Source organism: Phacochoerus africanus, chromosome 12, assembly GCF_016906955.1.
Source record: "Phacochoerus africanus isolate WHEZ1 chromosome 12, ROS_Pafr_v1, whole genome shotgun sequence".
In the NCBI taxonomy this organism is placed as follows: Eukaryota; Metazoa; Chordata; class Mammalia; order Artiodactyla; family Suidae; genus Phacochoerus; species Phacochoerus africanus.
In genome coordinates, this window is record NC_062555.1 from 31,632,617 (window position 1) to 31,653,565 (window position 20,949).

The following is a 20,949-nucleotide window of genomic DNA, read 5'->3' on the forward strand; positions in this document are numbered from 1 at the left end:
TTCTGCATAGCCATTGCTTCAGTAAATTTTGGCTAATAGTTGGAAGTGCATTATAACTTAGAGTTTTAGACTAGGTTCTAACTTAAACACAGTGTATTGTAAGACATATTTTTTAGGCACAGCTTAAAAAAAAAAAAAACCCTGCTCATTATCATTGTAACTTGAATTTAACATGCATTCTGACATTGGAAAATTTTAAATGTAGGAAAAAATATTGGAATTGCTGAAATATATCTGTTTTACTGCCTCAAGAAGTTTGATTCCCCTCACACACACTGGAATTACTAGTCGTGTAATGTTTTATTTTTCCAGAGGTCCACTGATTTAAGATGTTTATCCCTAAAGAACTGACCTCTGAATAAGATATATAGATGGCCAAAAGGCACATGAAAAGATGCTCAGCATTACTATTAGAGAAATGCCAATCAAAACTACAATGAGGTATCACCTCACACCATCAGAATGGCCATCATCAAAAAATCTACAAATAATAAATGCTGGAGAGGGTGTGGAGAAATAGGAACCCTCCTACGCTATTGGTGGTCATGTAAATTGATACCACTACTATGAAGCATGTATGGAGATTCCTTAAAAAACAAACAAACAAAAAAATAGAACTACCATATAATCTTGCAATCCCTTTCCTGGACATATATCTAGAGAAAACCATAATTCAAAAAGTTACTGTTGATTGTTCACTGCAACACTTCTTAAAACAGCCAAGACATGGAAGCTACCTAAATGTTTGCTGACAGAAGAATGGATAAAGAAGAGGTGCTATATATATATATGTGTGTGTGTATATATATATATATATATCTCACACACACACAATGGACTATCACTCAGCTATAAAAAAAAGAACAAAATCATGCCATTTATGAACTTGTTTAGGAAACAGAACCACATAGAAAACAAACTTATGGTTACCAAAGGGGAAAGGAGCAAAGGGATAAATTAGAAGTTTGAGATTAACATATACATGCTACTATATATAAAATAGGTGACCAACAAAGACCTACAGTAGAGCACAAGAAACTATACTCAATGTTTTATGATAACCTATAAAGGAAAATAACCTGAAAAAAAGTGCGTGTATCTGAATCACTTTATATCTGAAACTAGTACAACATTGTAAATCAGTTATACTTAAATTTAGAAGTATCATTATAGTGTTGAAAATTACATTGAAAAAAGTGATGATAAGACAAATCACATACACAGGACTTCCCATGTGGCTCACAACGTAACTACTTGGTGTTGCTTCTACAGTGGCTGTGGCTCGACCCCTGGCTGGGGAGCTTCCATGTACCGCAGATGCGCCACTTGTTTAAAAAAAAAAAAAAGAAAAATCACATAAAAATATTATTTTAAATGAAGGAGACCATCAGAAGCAGAAGGATGCCTCAGTTTCTGAGTATTTCTTCTTTGATCTCACCCCAAGATTATGATGCATCTAGTGAAGCAGAAACAATCATGATAAAATATATTTGATTGAATTAGATGCCTCACAAGATTAGACATCCTCAAACATTCCTTCCCCCACTTAACAGTAGCTTCTTTCTGATCCCATTATGGTAACATCCTTGTACAGGTCCTGATATTGTAAACATCCAGTTCTGTAATGCTATATACACTGCAAAGTGAAATTGAAAGTCTTGCAAACTCTAAAGGAATTCCTAAAGTCACTATAAATGATATTGGATAACTAAATCACATCCAAAACATTTGGCAAGGGAGGACCTAGCAAAATTAAGCCAGTGAAAACTACAAAAAAAAAAAAAAGATGATGATAGTATAGGCATTTCAAAAGAAAAATACTTGAATATCATGCCTTTGAGAAAGATGATTAAGCCTTTTGTTATTTTGCACAAAAGCAGTCTGCCTTTATATTCACACTGCAAAAGTCAAATACTTGTACGAGGTTCATGGACCTCCAAAATTGTTAGTTAATCCATCAAAACGGCTCAAGAAAAAAAAAATAGGTTTGGGTCTTAAACCATTTTGACTGTTGTAACAAAATGCGATAGACTGGGTAGTGTATAAATAGCAGAAATTTATTTCTCACAATTCTGGAGGTTGAAAAGTCCAAGATCAAGACGTCAGTGTGATTGCATTCTGGTGAAGGCCTCCTTCCAGTTCATAGCTGGTGCTTTCTTACTGTGTCCTCACATGGTGGAATGGGCTAGAGAACTCTTATCTCTTTTTAAGAGCATTAATCCTAGCAATGAGGCTCCAGCCCATGATCTAGTCACCTCCCAAAGACCTCACCTTCTAATATCACCATATTGACATTAGGATTTCAACATATGAACTTTGAGGACACACAAATATTCAGACTATAGCAATATGAAAACATAAGACAACAGAAGAAATCGAGACAAGGGTTTTAATTAGCCAATTTGAGACTGTAGCATTTCTCCCTTGATAACAGTTTCAGAGCCATTGTGTTAAGAAAAAGGAAAGAAGAAGTGATGAGGGCAAGGTACAGATGGTAGAAATAAATGTATCCTCTTTTGCCAATAAGCAAGCTAAACCTTAAAGTTTAAAAGTTGATGTTATGCAACAGTGTGAATGTACTCAACACTACTGAACTGTGCACTTAAAAACGAAGTTAAATTTTATATTATTTATTTATTTATTTTTGTCTTTTTAGGGCCACACCTGTGGCATATAGAGGTTCCCAGGCTAGGGGTCTAATCAGAGCTACAGCTGCTGGCCTACGCCACAACCACAGCAACTCAGGATCCAAGCCGCATCTGCAGCCTACACCACAGCTAACGGCAACACCAGATCCTTAACCCACTGAGCGAGGCCAAGGATCGAAATTGTGTCCTCATGGATGCTAGTGAGATTCATTTCCACTGCGCCAAGACAGGAACTCCTAAATTTTATGCTGTGTTTTTTATACCATTAAAAAAGAAAAGAAAAGAAAAAAAGAAAAAAAACTTGGGTCAATGAAAGGACAATTTGATGCTTGAGTCAGGTATGGTGAAATATACATGGTGAATGGCAGGTTAGTATTGGGAATATGCTGAGTATTATTACCTCTTGAACCGTCACCAATGTTGTTTTTACTTCATAGACTCTGAATGTTAGAACTTGAAGAAATCTTAGGGATTCATTGATCCTCTGCTCTAATTTAAAGACAATGAAATAGTTTTGAGAATATTAAATTAGTTGCCCCAGGTCACAAATAGCAAGTTAGGACTAGAACATGATTCCTGATACTCATTCCTGATAGTTGTGATAGATATATAAAAATATTTCACAGAAGATATTTTTAGATTTGAAAAATTATATCCTGTGGTTCAATTTCATATCATGTGTCAAATAATAAGCCTAAAAATTCAGCAGCAAAACACAAGAAACTGCAGGTTGAAATAATTTTATAAAAGTAATCAAAATGCATGCTTAAACTTGTAAAACAAGTATGTAAAATACTTATAGGCCAAAAAAAAAAAAGTAAGGAGGTGAAAACTAGCTTATTAAGCTGGCAGTCATGCCACTGCTGTCCTGAAGGCATTTCCCCATCCCAGTTACCAAAAGGTCTGAGTTTTAACAGTCTTCTGCAGACAGAAAACATAGACTTAGTCACTCATGAGGTCCCAAATTGGAACTGAGACTTTCATTTGAAATCAGAAACCTTGAAAGGTAACATCCTCAATGAAATAGTGGGCTAGAAGAAAAATATGGAGAACAGAAAACAAGGAGGATGAAGAGAGACTTATCTTTCCTGACACAGGCTCTTTGGACAGTGGTATGTGTGTGTTTCCTCTGACATTTTGAAATCATAGTCATACCCCCAAATGGATTAAAAATTGAATTCACATAATCTGTATGATCTAGGAAACCCCAAATCACAATAGTAGCGTGATATAATGCCAGGTTAATTACATCCAGGTTGGTAGAAAGAAAATAGCACATCCTCTCTAAAGGAAAATGAGTTAAAACAAAGACTCCTAAAAATCCCCAGAGATGAAGTCTTATAAAATGGTTCATAATCCCCAAACTGCAAAACACAAAAACAAGCTGCCATGAACAAGAGCCAGTGGGAAAAATATGCAACAAAATAGACCCCTAGTAATTTCAGTTATTTGAAATATTAGATAAAAGGGTTTTTTTGTTTTGTAGATAAAATATTTACTGATTTTTTTTAAAAAATGAAGCTCAAAACATGAGAGAAAAAAGACATTGTGAAAAAACAGCAAATAGGTTTTTTAAAAAAGAACTGGAACTTCTAGAAATACTGAAATTAAAAGCTTAATAGTAGGAGTTCCCATTGTGGCGCAGCAGAAATGAATCTGACAAGGAACCATGAGGTTTCTGGTTTGATCCCTGGCCTCACACAGTGGGTTAAGGATCTGGTGTTGGTCACAGATGTAACTTGGATCTGGCATTGATGTGGCTGTGGTGTAGGCTGGCAGCTGTAGTTCCAACTGGACACCTAGCCTGGGAACCTTCATATGCCACAACTACAGCCTTAAATAGCAAAAAACAAACAAACAAACAAAAAAACCCCAAAAAAAAAACCTCAATAGTAAGTTAATAGCAGATTAAACACACCTCTAATAGAGAATTCATAAACTGGAAGGCCTATAGAAATAACCCCAAATGCAGAACAAAAAGTCAAGTAGATGAAAAGTACAAAAGGTTAAGAGAAATGGAGGCTAGAATTGGATTTCCAGAAGTAATGAAGAGAGAGCATGAGGGAAGAAAATGTTCAAAGAAATAATAGCTGAAATTCTCATATTCTAGAACCCCAATGAATTTGGCACAATAGAAAGAAAAATAAACCAGTAGTTAGACACATCGAAGTAAAATTTCAGAAGAAAGTAATAAAAGATCTTGAAAAAAGCCATTAGAAAAGATGGATTACCCAGCTAGAATAGAATGACAATTTAACTGATCGAAATGGAATTCTCAGTAGTAAAAAGGAAGCCAAGGGACAATGGGATAGTCACTTCAAAGTGCAAAAAAAAACAAAAAACAAAAAACAAAACCTGTCAATTTAGAGTTTTATAGTCTGCTACACCACCATGAGAGCAAAATAAGAATATTTTCAGACAAAACCAAAGGCATAACACTAGTGGACTCTCACTACAAGACAGATCTTTTTAAGGATTTTTGAACTCAGAAAACAGATCTGAAATGTAAGAAGAATGATTAGTCTAACAAAATTAGCAAACAACCATTAACTGTGTAAAATCATAATGATATAATCTGGATATATACAAAATAAAAGAAAATTAAAAACTGGACAAAAAAATTTTAATATAACAGTGAAAGGCTTTAAAGTATATGTTTCTGTTGGGAAAGACGAGAGTAGAGATATTGATAACTTTTACTAACTGAAGTATTCATATTAAATATCAGGGTATATGTAATGAAATATTAAAGGAATATATACGTTCTTAAGAAGAAGATAATAAAATTCAACAATCCAGTACAAGGCAGAAAAGGAGAATAATAAAACCATGATTAATAGCTCAAAATGGTAAAACTAATCCATATGGTTTAGTAAAAGCAATCATTGTATTTGAAAGAGTAATTTTCCTGAAAAAAGTTACTTTCAGGAGTTCCCGTCGAGGTGCAGTGGTTAACGAATTTGACTAGAAACCATGAGGTTGCAGGTTCAATCGCTGGCCTTGCTCAGTGGGTTAAGGATCCGGCGTTGCCGTGAGCTGTGGTATAGGTCGAAGACTCAGCTCGGATCCCTCATTGCTGTGGCTCTGGCGTAGGCCGGCAGCTGCAGCTCTGATTCAACCCCTAGCCTGGGAACCTCCACATGCTGCGAGAGCAGCCCTAGAAAAGGCAAAAAGACAAAAAAAAAAGTTACTTTCAGATTGGATAAAAACTAAATCCAGCTAATGTCAGTTACAAGACATACACTTAAAAAATAAAGACAAGTTTGAAAGTAAAGTAAAAAGATAAAATAGAGACATAGTAAAGGGGAAAAAACAGAATAGCTCAGAATATTAATACGACTTTTAATGTGAAAATTCTTAAGGGCAAAGAAATTAGCCACATGAATGATAAAAGGCATAGTTTACCAAGGAGATAAAAAAGTTCTCAACTTAGTACCATCCACTAATAGTCTCAAATATATGAAAGTTGTCAGAATTTCAGTAAGTAGCTGGTAAGGCCACAAACATTGTAAAAACAGTTAATACCCTTCACAGTAATTGTCAGATTAAAAAGAAAAGTAAAATCAAGCCACACAATTAACAGTCCCAATCCAATGGACGTATGTAGAATATTCTATTATTAGAGACTAAACATCTACACAAGCACATAGGAAAAGTTTATAAAAATTGACTGTGAACTGTCATGTGGCAAGTCTCAACAGCTTCCCAGCAATCTGCTTCAGACAAATCATGTTCTCTGGTCCCATGAATTAAGCTAGAAATTGATATTTTAAAAATATTTTAAAAAGATGATATATTTTAAAACACTTCTAAATAATTTATGGATCAGAGAAAGAATCGTGATGGATATTAGATAATAAATATTTAATAGTTAAAAGGAAAGTTTTTAGACTTTTTCAGCTGAGACCTTAAAGTGGAAAACACCACATATATGGTAAAATAGTTTTCCACCTAAGATTTCCAGAGGAAGTAATCAACATAGATTTTATGATCCTAACTCCTCATCTGTGTTGAAAATATGAAAGGGTTGGATGGAAGGTATTAGAGGATAGGGATGAGAGATTAAAGGAAGAGGAAAAAAAATTTTTTGTTGTTTCTTTTGAGGGCGCAGCTGCAGCATATGGAAATTCCCAGGCTAGGGGTTGAATGGGAGCTACAGCTGCCAACCTACACCACAGCCACAGCAATGCAGGATCCTCAACCTACTGAGCGAGGCCAGAGATGGAACCTGGAACCTCATGGTTACTATTTGGATTCACTTCTACTCATTGTTCCACTATAGGAACTCAAAAAAAAAAAAAAAGTGTTTTTGATAGAGCTATTGTAGTGCTAAGTTCCACACCTCAAAACAAAAGAAGCAACAGAGGAATCACTTGGAAAATTTAATACGCAGCTCCTGGAATTTGTGGAACATGGTGGACTATTTAACTCAAATCTAAAAAATCAGGACAGCAAGTACTGTGGCTGGCTAACTGCACTGAAGCTAAGAAAGGTTGAAGCATTTGGCACCACCTTATTCCTAGAGTTTATTGTGACAAAAGGATGCACATATCCTCAAGCAGATGTAAGTCTTAGGTGAAGGAAAGACAGCAGAGACTTCAAGGTGACCCTAAAAGGGGACAAACCTGAACAACTGGATGCCTAGGGGTAAAATAGTAACTGAAGAACACAGGAAAGCACTTTATGAAAGATGTCTAAGGAAGGCCTATGCATTTCATGGCAGTACTAGTTAAAAATACATTTCCTGTTTTTTTAATTTATCTTCTTTCCCCAAAACAATTCTGGAAATGTCAGAAGGAGCTTAGTAAGTAGAAGAGGAAAGCAGAAGCATAAGCCATATAAAAGAAGCAATCACTACTTTTTCCACTGCAGCAATTCCTCTGTAGCATTTGTAAGTTCTGTTAGCAGAAGAACTTTATGTTTGAAGGAGTATTGAAGTCTTACTTTTAATATTACAGTGGACTTACTAACTGCCAAACTAAGACTTTCTGCTTATTTGTCTAGCAGCTAGAAGTAACCACAGAATTTTTTTATTATTGAGAGAGACCAGAAGATTCATGTGATTTCTCTATATCCTTCCTTTAAAGGGTATGGAGAAAAACTGACCCTCAAAGTGGGATTGAATGAACAGTGTAGCAATAAATGAATTTATATTATGATTTCCTCTCAGGAGTCTTGATTTCCAATGTCCAATAGCACCGAATAATCATATGAGTATTGCATATCAAAGTGAAAATCTGTGAAAAACTCATTCTTAGGGAGATACCATCAAGCAGACCAACATATACATCTGTGGGAGTCCCAGAAAGAGAGAGAAAGGGACAGAGAGAATTTTGAAGAAAAAAATGTCTGAAAATGTTCCAAATTTTATGAAAGACGTGAGTACACCCATCCAGATCAACAAATTCCAAGTAGGGTGAACTCTTGGAAGAGACTCACACCAAAACACATTACAATTAAACTTTAAAAGCCATTGCTAAAGAGAGAATCTTGAAAGCAACGAGAGGTACAGAACACTCTACCCAACAACAATAGCATACACATTATTCTCAAGTGCAGATAAGACATTTTCCAGGATAGAACATGTTTAGGTCACAAATTAAGTCTTAAAGATTTTTTTTTTAAATATCTATCATACAAACTATGAAGTATCTTCTCTGACTACAATGGGATAAAGTTAGAAAGCAATAGCAAAAGTAAAATAGAAAACCTTTCAAAATTGTGGAATGTAAACAATACATTTTTAACCAATGCACCAAAGAAGAAAAACAAGGAAAATCAGCATATACTTAGAGACAAATGAAAACAAAAATATAATGTCCCAAAGCATAAGAGATACAACAGAAGCAGTGCTAAGTGGGAAATTTAAAAAAGAAGATCTCAAATCAGCCACATTAACTTTGCCATTTAAGGAACTAGAAAAAGAACAAACTAAACTCAAAGCTAGCAGAAACCTAAAACAATATTTATTTATATTCTAAAACCTATTATTTAAAAAACAATATGATCATTCACATAAAATAAGAGAATAAGCAGATAATTTTTTAGAATAAGAACATTCAACAAGATTTGTAGATACAAGCGCAGTTTATAAAAATCAACTACATTCCTATATATTAACAGTACAAATTAGAAAATACAATTTTTAAAATATACTATTTATGGTAGCAACCAAAAAATATGCAAGGACAGTTAATAATTATCTTTAAAAATGTATGCAAGGTATTTGTAGAAGGAATAATAGAACTTTATTGGAAAATTACATGAAAAAGAGATATACTATGTTCATTATAAAAATTTAATATACTAAAAATGTCAACTTTACCCCCAAATTAATCAATACATTTAATGACATTCCCTATCAAATTACTGGCAGGGTTGTTTTCGGTGTGTGTGTGGACCTTGACAAGGAGATCATAAAGAAAAAGGGTAAAGTGATGGAAATGATCAAGACAGTTTTGATAAGATATCAAAAAGAAAGAAGGAACTGTTCAATAAATAACCATTCAAAACTGGAATAATTGAATTTTCACAGAAGTGAGAAGTGGAATTGAATTCCTATCTAACACTGCACACAAAATTAAATTCCAAGTAAAGGAAAAACAAAATGTAAAATGAAAAGCTTGAAAACTTTTAGAAAGTTGTACATTTAAAAGGAAAGAAAAAAATCAGTCCAACAGATTCTTTTGACACATTCAGAATTTCTGGTCAGCCTAGCACAGCTATCAAACACCACATGAGTGGTAAAGTAACAGAATGATAAAAGGAAGAGGTATAATTATACCATTTGTTGGCCTGCATACAAGGTAGTTGCCTTACTAGACATGGCTTTATTCTTAAACTCTTCAAATGACTAACTGCATTTTATTGTTTGCATGTTAACATTTGCATATTAATGATACATAGATGATTATGTTTGAAGTACTTCTTTTAGCATCCTTTTATTTAACATAAGATGTTAATTACATCATATATGATTAACTTACTCTGAAAATAATCAGCATAAAACACTAGTAGTATCCATTTATAAACCTGCTGCTCAACTTTGTTGTCATTTTAAAAAGTTGTTTGAAATATAAATGTAAATTGATAAGCTAATATTGCTTTAAATAAATACATCAATTAAAGGCTTAATTGCAATGACATTTTAAAATGCCAAAATTAAGTTTTAAAAACTAAATTGAAAATTGAATAGAAATTTAGATAAGTTATTGAAAAACAGTATTTGGATTTAATCTATAGTTTCCTTCCCTCATGTTCATAGAAAATTAAGTGATATAAATGTCATGGAAAGACTTTTTGCCCAAAGAAAAATACTAATGAAGATGTAGTTTTCAAAAGAATAAATAGGAGTTTCCTTCGTGGCTCAGAAGTTAACAACCCCAGTTAGGACCCATGAGGATTCAATCCCTGGCCTCGCTCAGTGAGCTGTGGTGTAGATCACAGATGCAGCTTAGATCCCGCATTGCTGTGGCTGTGGCATAGGCTGGCAGCTATACCTCTGATTTGACCCTTAGCCTGGGGACTTCCATATGCCATGGGTGTGACCGCAAAAAAAAAAAAAAATTAAGTAAAGTTCAAAAATCCATTATATATTCATAATGGAATCCGTTTTCCCTCAAAAGATTCCAGTTAAAGTAATGTGAATTACATTTGAATAACATTTAAATAATGCAAAAAAATGTAGATGTGCCTTCACTAAGCAGGATAGAGACTTTAAATATTTGAACTGCATTAAAAATGTTAGAGTGAAAGATACTTTCAGTCCTTACTGTAGGCTCCCAAATGGCTTTTAGAAGACATGATCCGTCCAGTTCAAGTCTAAAATTCTGTGTGATTTCTGTTAAAGGTAACTTTTCTTTGATTTATTTTAAACCACATGGTCTCATTGTTGGTGACTTTACCTGAATTTTCATTGCTTGAATTCATCAAACAAGGCAACTGTTTCAAAAGAGAAGCTGTATACACATGGTTTAAAATGTTAAAGTTCAAATTTTAAAGTATACCAATGTGCTTTGTAAAGATGGTTGCCAAATTTCACTTTTCAAATATATTCCCAAAGGAAATAGTACCTTAGGAATCACGAAACAATGTTAAAAGGGAATTCTGTGGTCATTATAGGATGTACAAACTTGAATAAGGGTTTATTCTAAAAGCAAATACAATATTATGCATTCTTCATGAGAATTACTTTTACCACCTTGCTCAGTATTTATCAATATATTCTAATGAAATGGTGTGAGCTGGTTGAAATATCTCATACCACTTTTGCACAGTAGAAACCCAAATAATTCATATTTTTAAGTCTGCTAACACCGCAAATTTGATGATTCATTCAATTTTTGTAAAAAAAAAGGGGGGGGCTTTGTTTTTCTTACTGTTAGTTATTTATATAGTTCAATGTTACAGATTCTAAATATCTAAAAGTAAGAATGCCACCATCCAAAGCATCTTCTTAAGATCTTTTTGCATTTACCAATGTTGTCACAATAATGCCTTTTACGGCTATGAATTATCATTAGACTTTCTACATTCATAACTATAAGAGTATCTGTCTTTTTTTTTTTTTTTTTGTCTTTTTGCCATTTCTTGGGCCGCTCCAGCGGCATATGGAGGTTCCCAGGCTAGGGGTCGAATCGAGCTGTAGCCGCTGGCCTACGCAAGAGCGACAGCAACTCGGGATCCGAGCCGCGTCTGCAACCTACACCACTGCTCACGGCAACGCCGGATCGTTAACCCACTGAGCAAGGGCAGGGATCGAACCCGCACCCTCATGGTTCCTAGTCGGATTCATTAACTACTGCGCCACGATGGGAACTCCTAGAGTATCTGTCTTTTCTTTTTCCATCGACCTTTTATAATTTTTCTTCAGGAAATATATCTATTTCTAAATCTGACAACTTGCAAATTTATATGGCTGTTAAAGGTGGACATTATTGCTATTATTTTAGATGGCAGTTAAGAGAAGCAGAGAATATGATTGTGGGGACTCACACATGGTTGTTTATCATTAGGGAAAAAAATCACACTTCTAAGCAAAATAAGTCTAGAACCATAAGAAAGATGATTTAAGCAAGGAAAATCCCCCATTCTCTCTTACATTTTTTTTAACTTAGCATTCACTGATATAAGTGGATATTCTTTTTTTATTCATTGAGATGTAGTTGACATAAACTACATTACTTTTCAGGTGTGTGACATAATGATTCAATATTTGTATATATTGAGAAATGATCACTACAGTAAGTCTAAATAACATGTACCACCATATAAACTTACAATTTTTTTTTTTTTTGTGACAAGAACTTTCAAGATCTACTCTCTTAGCAACTTCTAAATATACAAAATGGTAATATAAACTGTGGCCACCATGCTGTACATTAAATCCTAAGTGGAAATTCTTGAAGGGAAGAAAAGAATACCACTTTTTCCCACTTTTAAGTATTCAAATTAATATAAAGCCATACATATCACTAGTCCAAAGAAGTACAGTATATGTTGTCATCTACATTATTCCTTCAAAACCAGGTTGTCCCTCCAAGTTGCTCACAGTTTATTAGGGGAGAAAGGACTGTAGAACAAATGTACAAAGGGCTGCTGCATTTTTTACTGAGATTACTATCTTTCGGGCTCTAGATATGCATAGAACCATTTGCATGGTTCTATTCCTGACTATGTGTTTCTTACATTTCATACAATCCATAGATCATTTGATGGAACTAATTCAGTTTTAACATTATATTCTATTAAATATATATTTCTTACTTTTCTGCTATAAGAATCCCCTATCAAGAATATTACAGAAGAAATATTACTAAATTTTATAGAATCTTATAAAAATTGGGAATTCCCTTAATGTCTATTCATTTAGTTTTTCATTCATTCAACAAATGTTTATTTAGAGCACCTATCACATGCCAGGAATACTGCTTGGCAAAGATACAGGCATGAACCTATGGCCCCTGCCCTCATAAAACTCAAAGTTAATAACATGCCCCAAATTCTTAGCTTAAAACATGGAGAGTATATAGACATTTACACAGTTAAATAAGACAGATTGCTATTACTTGGATAATTTTCATGCTTTGGCTGATTACAGTAAAATTTAAGAATATCAAAAATAAAGAAAAACTTCCAGAAGTGAAATAGCAAAGCACTTACATATGAATAGGTAACATACTCATTTTAGACACTACAAAAAATTCTGTAAGAGGATAACTGAGTTATACTTTTTTATTATTATTATAGGGGAGAAAAAATTTTGAAGCTAGAATTGTGTACTTATCCACATTATCATTTAAATATGACAGTATAATAAACCTCATCTCATTTAAACCTCAGAAACATTGCCACACAAAATCTCTCTTAAAAAAAAAAAAAAAGCTCTCTCCTACAATAATAGTAGGGAACATTAATGGCCTGTTTTCAATGATGGATAGAACAACTAGGCAGAAGATCAATAAAGGAAGAGTGGAACTGAATCACATTATAGACAAATTGGACCTAGTAGACATGGACAGAACTCTCCTTCCAGTATAATGTACATTTTTCTCAAATGCACAAGGTCTCTCCAGGAGAGACCATATGTTAAGGCCAAAAAAAAAAAAGTCTTAATAAATTTTAAAAAATTAAAATCATACCAAGTATCTTTTCTAATCACAATGGAATGAAACTAGAAATAAACAGTACAAGGGAAACTAAAAATTCATAAATATGTAGTCATTAAGCAACACACTCTTAAATCATCAATAAGAAATCACAAGGGAAATTTAAAATGTCTTGAGAAAATTAAATAAAAGTACAACATAGGTAAACATTTGAGATTCAACAAAAATAATGCCAAGTGGGAAGTTCATAGTTACAAAACCTTGCATGAGAGAATATAGGTCTAAAATAAACGACTTAACTTTACAACTTAAGAAATGAGAAAAAAGAAAAAACTGAACCCAAAGTTAACAAAAGTAAATAACAAAGATTAGAGCAGATATAAATAGAGAATATTTATTAAATAGAGAAAATGAAAACGAGTTAGTTTTTTGAAAAAAAATCAATAAAATTGACACATTTAGCTATATCAACTAAGAAAGAGAGAGAAGACTGGAATAACGAATATCAGAAATAAGAATGGGGACATTACTATTGATTTCGTAGAAATAAATAGAATTCTAAAAAAAGTAAACAATTGTACATCAACAAACTGCATAACCTAGATGAAATGGATGAATTCCTAGAAATACAACCTACCAAGATTGAATCATCAAGAAGAAAATCTGAATAAACCAGTAAGGAGATTGAATCAGTAATCAAAAATGTTAATAAACAAAAGCCCAGATGAGATGGCTTCACTGGTGAATTCTACTAAATAGTTAAAGAATTAAATCCTTCTGAAACACTTCCAAAAACTTGAAGAGAAAGAAACATTTCCAACTCAGGAGGCCAGAATTAGCCTGATATCAAACTCAGAAAAAGAAACTATCAATCGTTATTCTTTATGAAAATTGATGTGAAAGTCCTCAACCAAAAGCTAGCAAACAGAATTCAGCAGCATAGTAAAAGGATTTACACCATAAGTACACCTGAAATTCAAGTATGGTTCAAAATAAAAAGTCAATCGATGTATCACACCATATTAAAGAATGAAAGTCAAAAAACAAAAACAAAAACCCAAAATGAAACATGACCATCTCAATGCAGAGAAAACATTTGACAAAATTCAATACCATTTCATGACAAAAACACACAAGCTAGGGTTAGAAGGAAATGACTTCAGCATAGTAAAGCCTATTTATGGAATACACAGAGCTAACACTATACTCAATGGTGAAAGCCTGAACACTTTCCCTCTAAGATCAGGACCAAGGCTAAGACCATTTTTAACCCTTTCTGTTCAACACAGTTCTGGAAGTCCTAGCTAGAGAAATAAGGCAAGAAAAAGAAATAAAAGGCATCCGAGTTGGAAAGGAAGAAGTAAAATTATCTGTTTGCAAATGATATGATTTTATGTGTAATAAACCCTAAAAGCTACACACACATACACACACACACACACACACACACACACACATTAAAAGCGTTAAAACTAATAAATGAATGCAGCAAGGTAGCAAGACACAAATCAACATGCCAAAATCAGTTGCATTTCCATACACTAGCAATGAACAATCTGAAAACAACCCAACTCAAAAATGGGCAAAGGACTTGAATAGACATTTCTCCAAAGACAATATATGAATGGCCAATCAGTGTCACTCATCATTAGGGAAATGCAAGTCAAAACCACAATAAGATGCCTCTGTTCACACCCACTCAGATGACTATTATAAACAAAAAACAAACAGACAAAAAAACTCAGGAAACACTGTTAGTGAGAGCATGGAGAAAATGGAACTGTTGTGCATTGGTGGGAAGACTATAGTTATAAAATGGTACAGCTGCTACATAAAATAGTATGTCAATTCCTTGAAAACTTAAACATAGAATTAGATTAGCATAGAGCCAGCAATTCTACTTTTGTGTATACACTCCAAATAATTGAAAGCAAAGACTCAAACAGATTTGTACACTCATGTTCATAACAACATTATTTACAGCAACAGAAGATGGAAACCACCCAAGTATCCATTGATGGATAAACAAAAATGGTATATACATACCATAGAATATCATTCAGGCCTAAAAAGGAAAGGAATTCTGACATATTCCACAACTTTGAACTCTGAAGACACTATGCTAAGTGAAGTATGCCAGACACAAAAGAAAAAATACTAGATGATCCTACTCATGTGCGGTATCTGAAATAGCCAAGTCCATAGAGACAAAGTAGAATGGTCATTGCCAGGACTTGGAGGGAGGAGGGGGAGGGGACTTATTTTTTAATTGGTAAAAGTTTCAGTTTGGAAAAATGAAAAAAGTTCTTGAGACAGAGTTGTGATGGTTGCATAACAATGTGAATGTCCTTAACACTACTGCACTATACACTTAAAAACAATTAAGATAAGTTTTATGTTATGTATATTTTATCACACTTTAAAAATATATAAAAGCTTTTGGAAGAAGAACTCTAATAAGAGAAATAAATTCAGTATGATATACAGATATGGGAAGAAAGAGTGGGCAAAAAACTTTAAAAGATTTATTATCTTAAATGTAAGAACAAAAAATAAATATTAACATGGAGAAAATGATAGAAAATGGAGAAAAACAGATTTACAACAATCCAAAACTAAAATTCTGGATGACGTGAACAAAAACATTTCAGGGAGAAACTAACAGAGATGAGAGAATACTAAATTATTTGTCTTGTTTGAGGGAAGATGATTTTAAACTTAGGAAATAGAAAAAGTGTAACAATTAGTCTTAATAAGTTAGGGATAACCCATTAAAAGAATAAAATTAGAATGTAACTCTCAATTTTTGGTATTTGAAGATATTTGATAATAGAACAAATATTTATCTGTTTGTTAGACAGAAGGAATAGGAAGAAGAAAAAGAAGTAGCATAGCAAAGGGAAACATGAAAGCAGAGATAAATCTGATATAACAGTAATTACAGTAAATGTAAATGTTAGTCATATGATTACAAAACACATACTAAATGAAAAAAATAGATTTAAAACAAAAAGGTACAGAAAGATGGAATTTTAAAGCATTAATAGAACATACTAAAGAATATACAAACTTCAAAGTGCTAGAGTACCAATCTTAATACCTATCAAAGGAAAATTCAAGGCAAAATATTATAAAGCCAGAGAAAAATATTATATATGGATATTATAACAGTTCAAGAAAATAAAAAAACCCAGTAAGTTCAGCAAAACTGCTGGGTACAAGATCAGTTTTGAAAAGTCAGTAACATTTCTCTATACTGGCAATAATAATCTAGAAAACACAATATAAAATAAGCTTCTATATAGAGCAGTAGAAAAACTATGAAGTGCCTAGTAATAAAATTTTAAAATAATATGCGAGACATCGATGGAGAAAGTTTAAAAACCCCATTACAGGACATAAAAATATAAATAATTAGAGAAATAGATTATCCTCATGGATCAGATAATTTAACATTCTAAAATATATTAAGTATATTAAGCACATGTGTTCATGAGATCATTTTAAGGAATATTTGACTGGTAGCAAGTGAGGGCATAGCCAGTCCAGGGTTCTTATGACCATTTTCTTCTAGTCCAGTTTTTTAAAATAAATATTAAGGAATTTATCTTTAGAGTCTTTGTATTTGCATTTCCTTCAGCCTAGATATTCTCATGGCTCACTTAGCCAGCGTGGGGACCATGGGTCCACATGTGACTATATTGGCATCACTCCCTTTCTTGGCTGCTTGCCAGGGAATGGACACCAGCTCTAGACCACTGACATCTAGTATCATGAAGTAAAAGAGTCTCTAAAAATTTTGATTAATCCAATTTCTAGTTGGGAAAGACATGAAGAGGAGGTATGATTGCAACTCTATAGCATTTATCATTACTTGATGTTTCATTTTATGTATTTTATGTGTTCATTGTCCCTCTCCCTTAACCACCATGAGGGCAGCGACATTTTGTTATTGATGCTCAATGTTATGGGCACAACATTATAAAACAGTCCTGTTCATGGTGAGCACTCAATAAATATTTGTTAAATGAATTAATTGAATACAAGAATAATCTGTTCCCTTGTGGGCAAGAAGTCTATCAGCTAAAATTAAGTTTGGAAAATTGGTAAATTAACTTTTAATAAACTCATTTTCAGAACACTGGCCTCTTCTGCCAGATAATGTACTACAAGATCTTGCTAGCTGCCTATTTAATTCTCAACTTAAATGGCTAATTAAATGGATGAAAAATCTCCTTTTCTGGCTTTAATCTTTTTTCTGTACTATATATAATGAGTTTCTGATTCAAGGTGTTGTATAGTAACAGATTATACATTTTACAGTCTTTTTGTAATTGAATTTGTGCTGCACAGAAACATGTGTGCTCTCTATAAGTTTAATTTATCCCTGGTATATAGTTCAAAGGTAAGTTTTGAAAAGACTAAATTGTTGCCCCAAAATACATATTGGGCATAAATAGTCAAATCAATCGTAAATATTCCACTTTTATCTTCTCTTAAGAAAAACTTAAAGTACTAACTTACGAATTGTAATAGATTCATAACTAGTTTAAATTGCAGTCACTCTGAAACATTCAGACATTAGTTTTCCAGATATTCATAACTTGGATTAATCAAAAGTTTTAGAGATTATTTTATTTCATGATACTTATTATAGAAATAGCATACAGATTTCCCTCACAGTTAGTGCACTAAATAATTTACTTTTGTAATATGTGTTCATTCTTATATATTCATAATATATATGGTTTTTCTAGAAGCAAATAACCATTTGTCTAGACTTTAACTGCCTATCACTACAAAAGAATATATTTAATCAAAAATTACAAATCAGATAATACTAAGAAAAAAATGGCACACTGACAGGAAAAGAATAATTTGTACTGTAGTATATCACATTCTAAATAAAAATGTTTGGATGAGAATGCAAAGAGGTTGAATATGAATGGCATGATTCAACTGTTAAATGTATAGTTTATGATTTGCTAAGAAATTATGAAGCACAAGAGACTGGTCTCACTAAGTGGTACTTATATTTTATGAAATCAGAAAGGTTTTAGTTTGTTGGATAAGGCCAAGTCTTATGTACATGCAATGATTTAAAAAAATCAACCTAAGTGACTGTAACTCAGATCAAATATTTAAGACGAACTTAAAGGACTCTCCTTAGAGTTCATAAGCAATACACAGGAGAGATAACAAGTTAAATGACATTATGAAAAAATAATCTAACATATTTGGAATGTAGGACATTATACAAAACAACTGGCCTGAACACTTTAAAAGTCCAATACCAAAGAAAAGAAAAAGTGTGTGTTGAGAGGTGGGGCATGCTGGAGAGAGAACTGCTCTAATTAAAAGTGACTAAGAAGACAAAAAAAAAAAAAAGAAAACCTAGGTACACGATATATTACATAAAATGTAATTGGGAACAAAGACATTTGCATATTTTCTGGGGGTTAGATATTATTATAGAATCAGGTTAGTTTTCTTGGGTGTGTTAAAATGTGATCAGGTAGTGGAATACCCTGTTTTTAGGAGATATAGCTGAAATATTTAAGGAAGAGTATCATGAAGTCTGCAACTTACTTGGAAATGGGTTCAGCAAACACACATACAAACACACACATGCACAAGCTTATGTAGCAAAATATTAACAATCATTGAACCTAGATGGTAGGAACACAAGTGAAGAGTGTTTTTTGGTTTTTTTTTTTTTGTATTTTTCTCCAAAAATTTTCAATATGCTTCAAAATGTTCATAATAAGAAGTTGGAAAAACAAAAATTATTTAAGCATTTATAATAAAAGACAAATCTTTTTAGAAGGTTTAAAAATGGTCTAAAGGAATTCTCTACTAAAGATACAGCACTAAGTTCAAGAATGAAGTAGTTCTCTTTACAAAGAATGCCATTAACCTATTACTAAATAAAATGCCGAGAAAATAATAGTAATCACCCTTAACACAGGCAATTGGTGGCATAATACCAATTATCTGTGTTTCTATATATTATGTATGCTCTCAGGATAAACAAGAATGCTAATGGCTTAGAGCACCATACAACTTGAAGCTGCTGGTAGAGGTCAGTGTATTTTTAATTATTTTTAATATCATAGACATCCACTTTTTTTTTTTTTTGTCTTTTGTCCTTTTAGGGCTGGCCTCACCCGTGGGCATATGGAGGTCCCCAGGCTAGAGGTCTAATCAGAGCTACAGTTGCCGGCTTACACCACAGTCACAGCAATGCCAGATCCCAGCTGCGTCTGCGTCCTACACAACAGCTCAAGGCAATGCCGGATCCTTAACCCCTGAGCAAGGCCAGGGATTGAACCTTCAACCTCATGGTTCCTAGTCGGATTGGTTTCCTCTGCGCCACGATGGAACTCCTACATCCACTTTTACATAAGTTTCAGATAGGAGTTCAGTGAAATTCTGACCTGATCTAACAATCTAACAATCTTTGTAAGCAGAATGACTGAGTAAATATTTTACTATTTAGCTCACGGCACACATGAATTAATTGAAACTTACCTGAGTAACTGCGGATCTCACTGAAGTTGTGTCTTGGCATTTCTGTAATACTGCTTTAATTGCAATGCTTTCCAGAAGATGCTGCTTTTTCACAACTCAGGTTGAAGAAACAAACTTAGGAGAAAGTTGGTTTATCTGTTAAATGGAAAAGTGAAATATTGATCTGAAGATATATCTCTAAGTATCGTGCAATGGCGATAAAAATTAATCCCTTAATATCTGACATTGACATTTATTTATATAATAGTAAGCAATGTGATCAGGGATATGTTTCTTATTAATTCAGAGGCTCTGACAAAATGTAAAGATAATCACATTAATTTAAAATAAGGTTTATGCATCAATTATGTCATGTGCTATAACCTAAATTAACATGAAAAAGTTAAAATGAAATAAGGGATGGTAAATAATTTTAATTATCTTCTCTGTCCCTACAATTAATACTCAATTACTCCTTTTTAAAAAATGTATCTTGCTTTTATTCTACCACCCAGGATAACTTTCACTTCTCTTTGCTTTTTCCCTTTAATACACGTGTTGAAAATCCGTCATGATATCCTGTGATTTCCAGCAAGCCATGGGAACACCACCAAGAACTAAATCATGATCCCTCCATCATATTCTCAAACCCAGTCCATCATTAAAGTTTTATCTTATAACAGAGCTCCCATAAGGTCAACTCCTTCTCAAATGCCTTGATGATCCAGGTCTGTTTTGAAATCTACCATGGATAATATACAGGGTTCCTCAGAGTGGTTAGGAGGATGGGACCTGGATTTTATAGCAGCTTAATGTTAAATATTAGCTTTCTAGTTACCTTCAACGGATTGTAGATTTCCACCTTGCATGCAAAACCCCACGTTTCAGTCAGCAACATTCAGATGACAGCTTCTTAGGAAGAATGTTTTTATTTTTCCTAAAAATCTGAAACACAAGAAAAAAATTATTCTTGGGTGCCAAGTAAAAAATTCTTTTAAAAATCCCTAGAGCAACAGAAAATCGTTGCCTTCTACCATTTTAAGAGGTAGAACTTGGCAGCAGTAAGCACTTTGCATTCATAATTCATTCTGATCTTTTGAAAAGAAAGTCTTCCAATATAGAATTGGTCAAGTTATTAGTTATTGAGGTAAAGACCACCTGAAAGGAAACTCCTACACAGCAAC

The 20,949-nt window shown here is 33.2% G+C and overlaps 1 protein-coding gene across 1 annotated transcript in view; it reads right to left on the bottom strand.

Annotated features, from left to right (window-relative positions):
- The window catches only part of ERCC6L2 (ERCC excision repair 6 like 2), a 150,745-nt gene extending 130,029 nt beyond the window's left edge, over positions 1–20,716 (bottom strand). The window contains exons 1-2 of the mRNA XM_047754776.1: positions 20,604–20,716; positions 19,787–19,921 (exon numbers count right to left, since the gene is read on the bottom strand). Coding sequence (XP_047610732.1) covers positions 19,787–19,826 — 40 coding nt within the window. The 5' untranslated portion in view covers positions 19,827–19,921; positions 20,604–20,716. The remainder of the gene's footprint in view (positions 1–19,786; positions 19,922–20,603) is intronic.
- Positions 20,717–20,949: the final 233 nt, after the last annotated feature.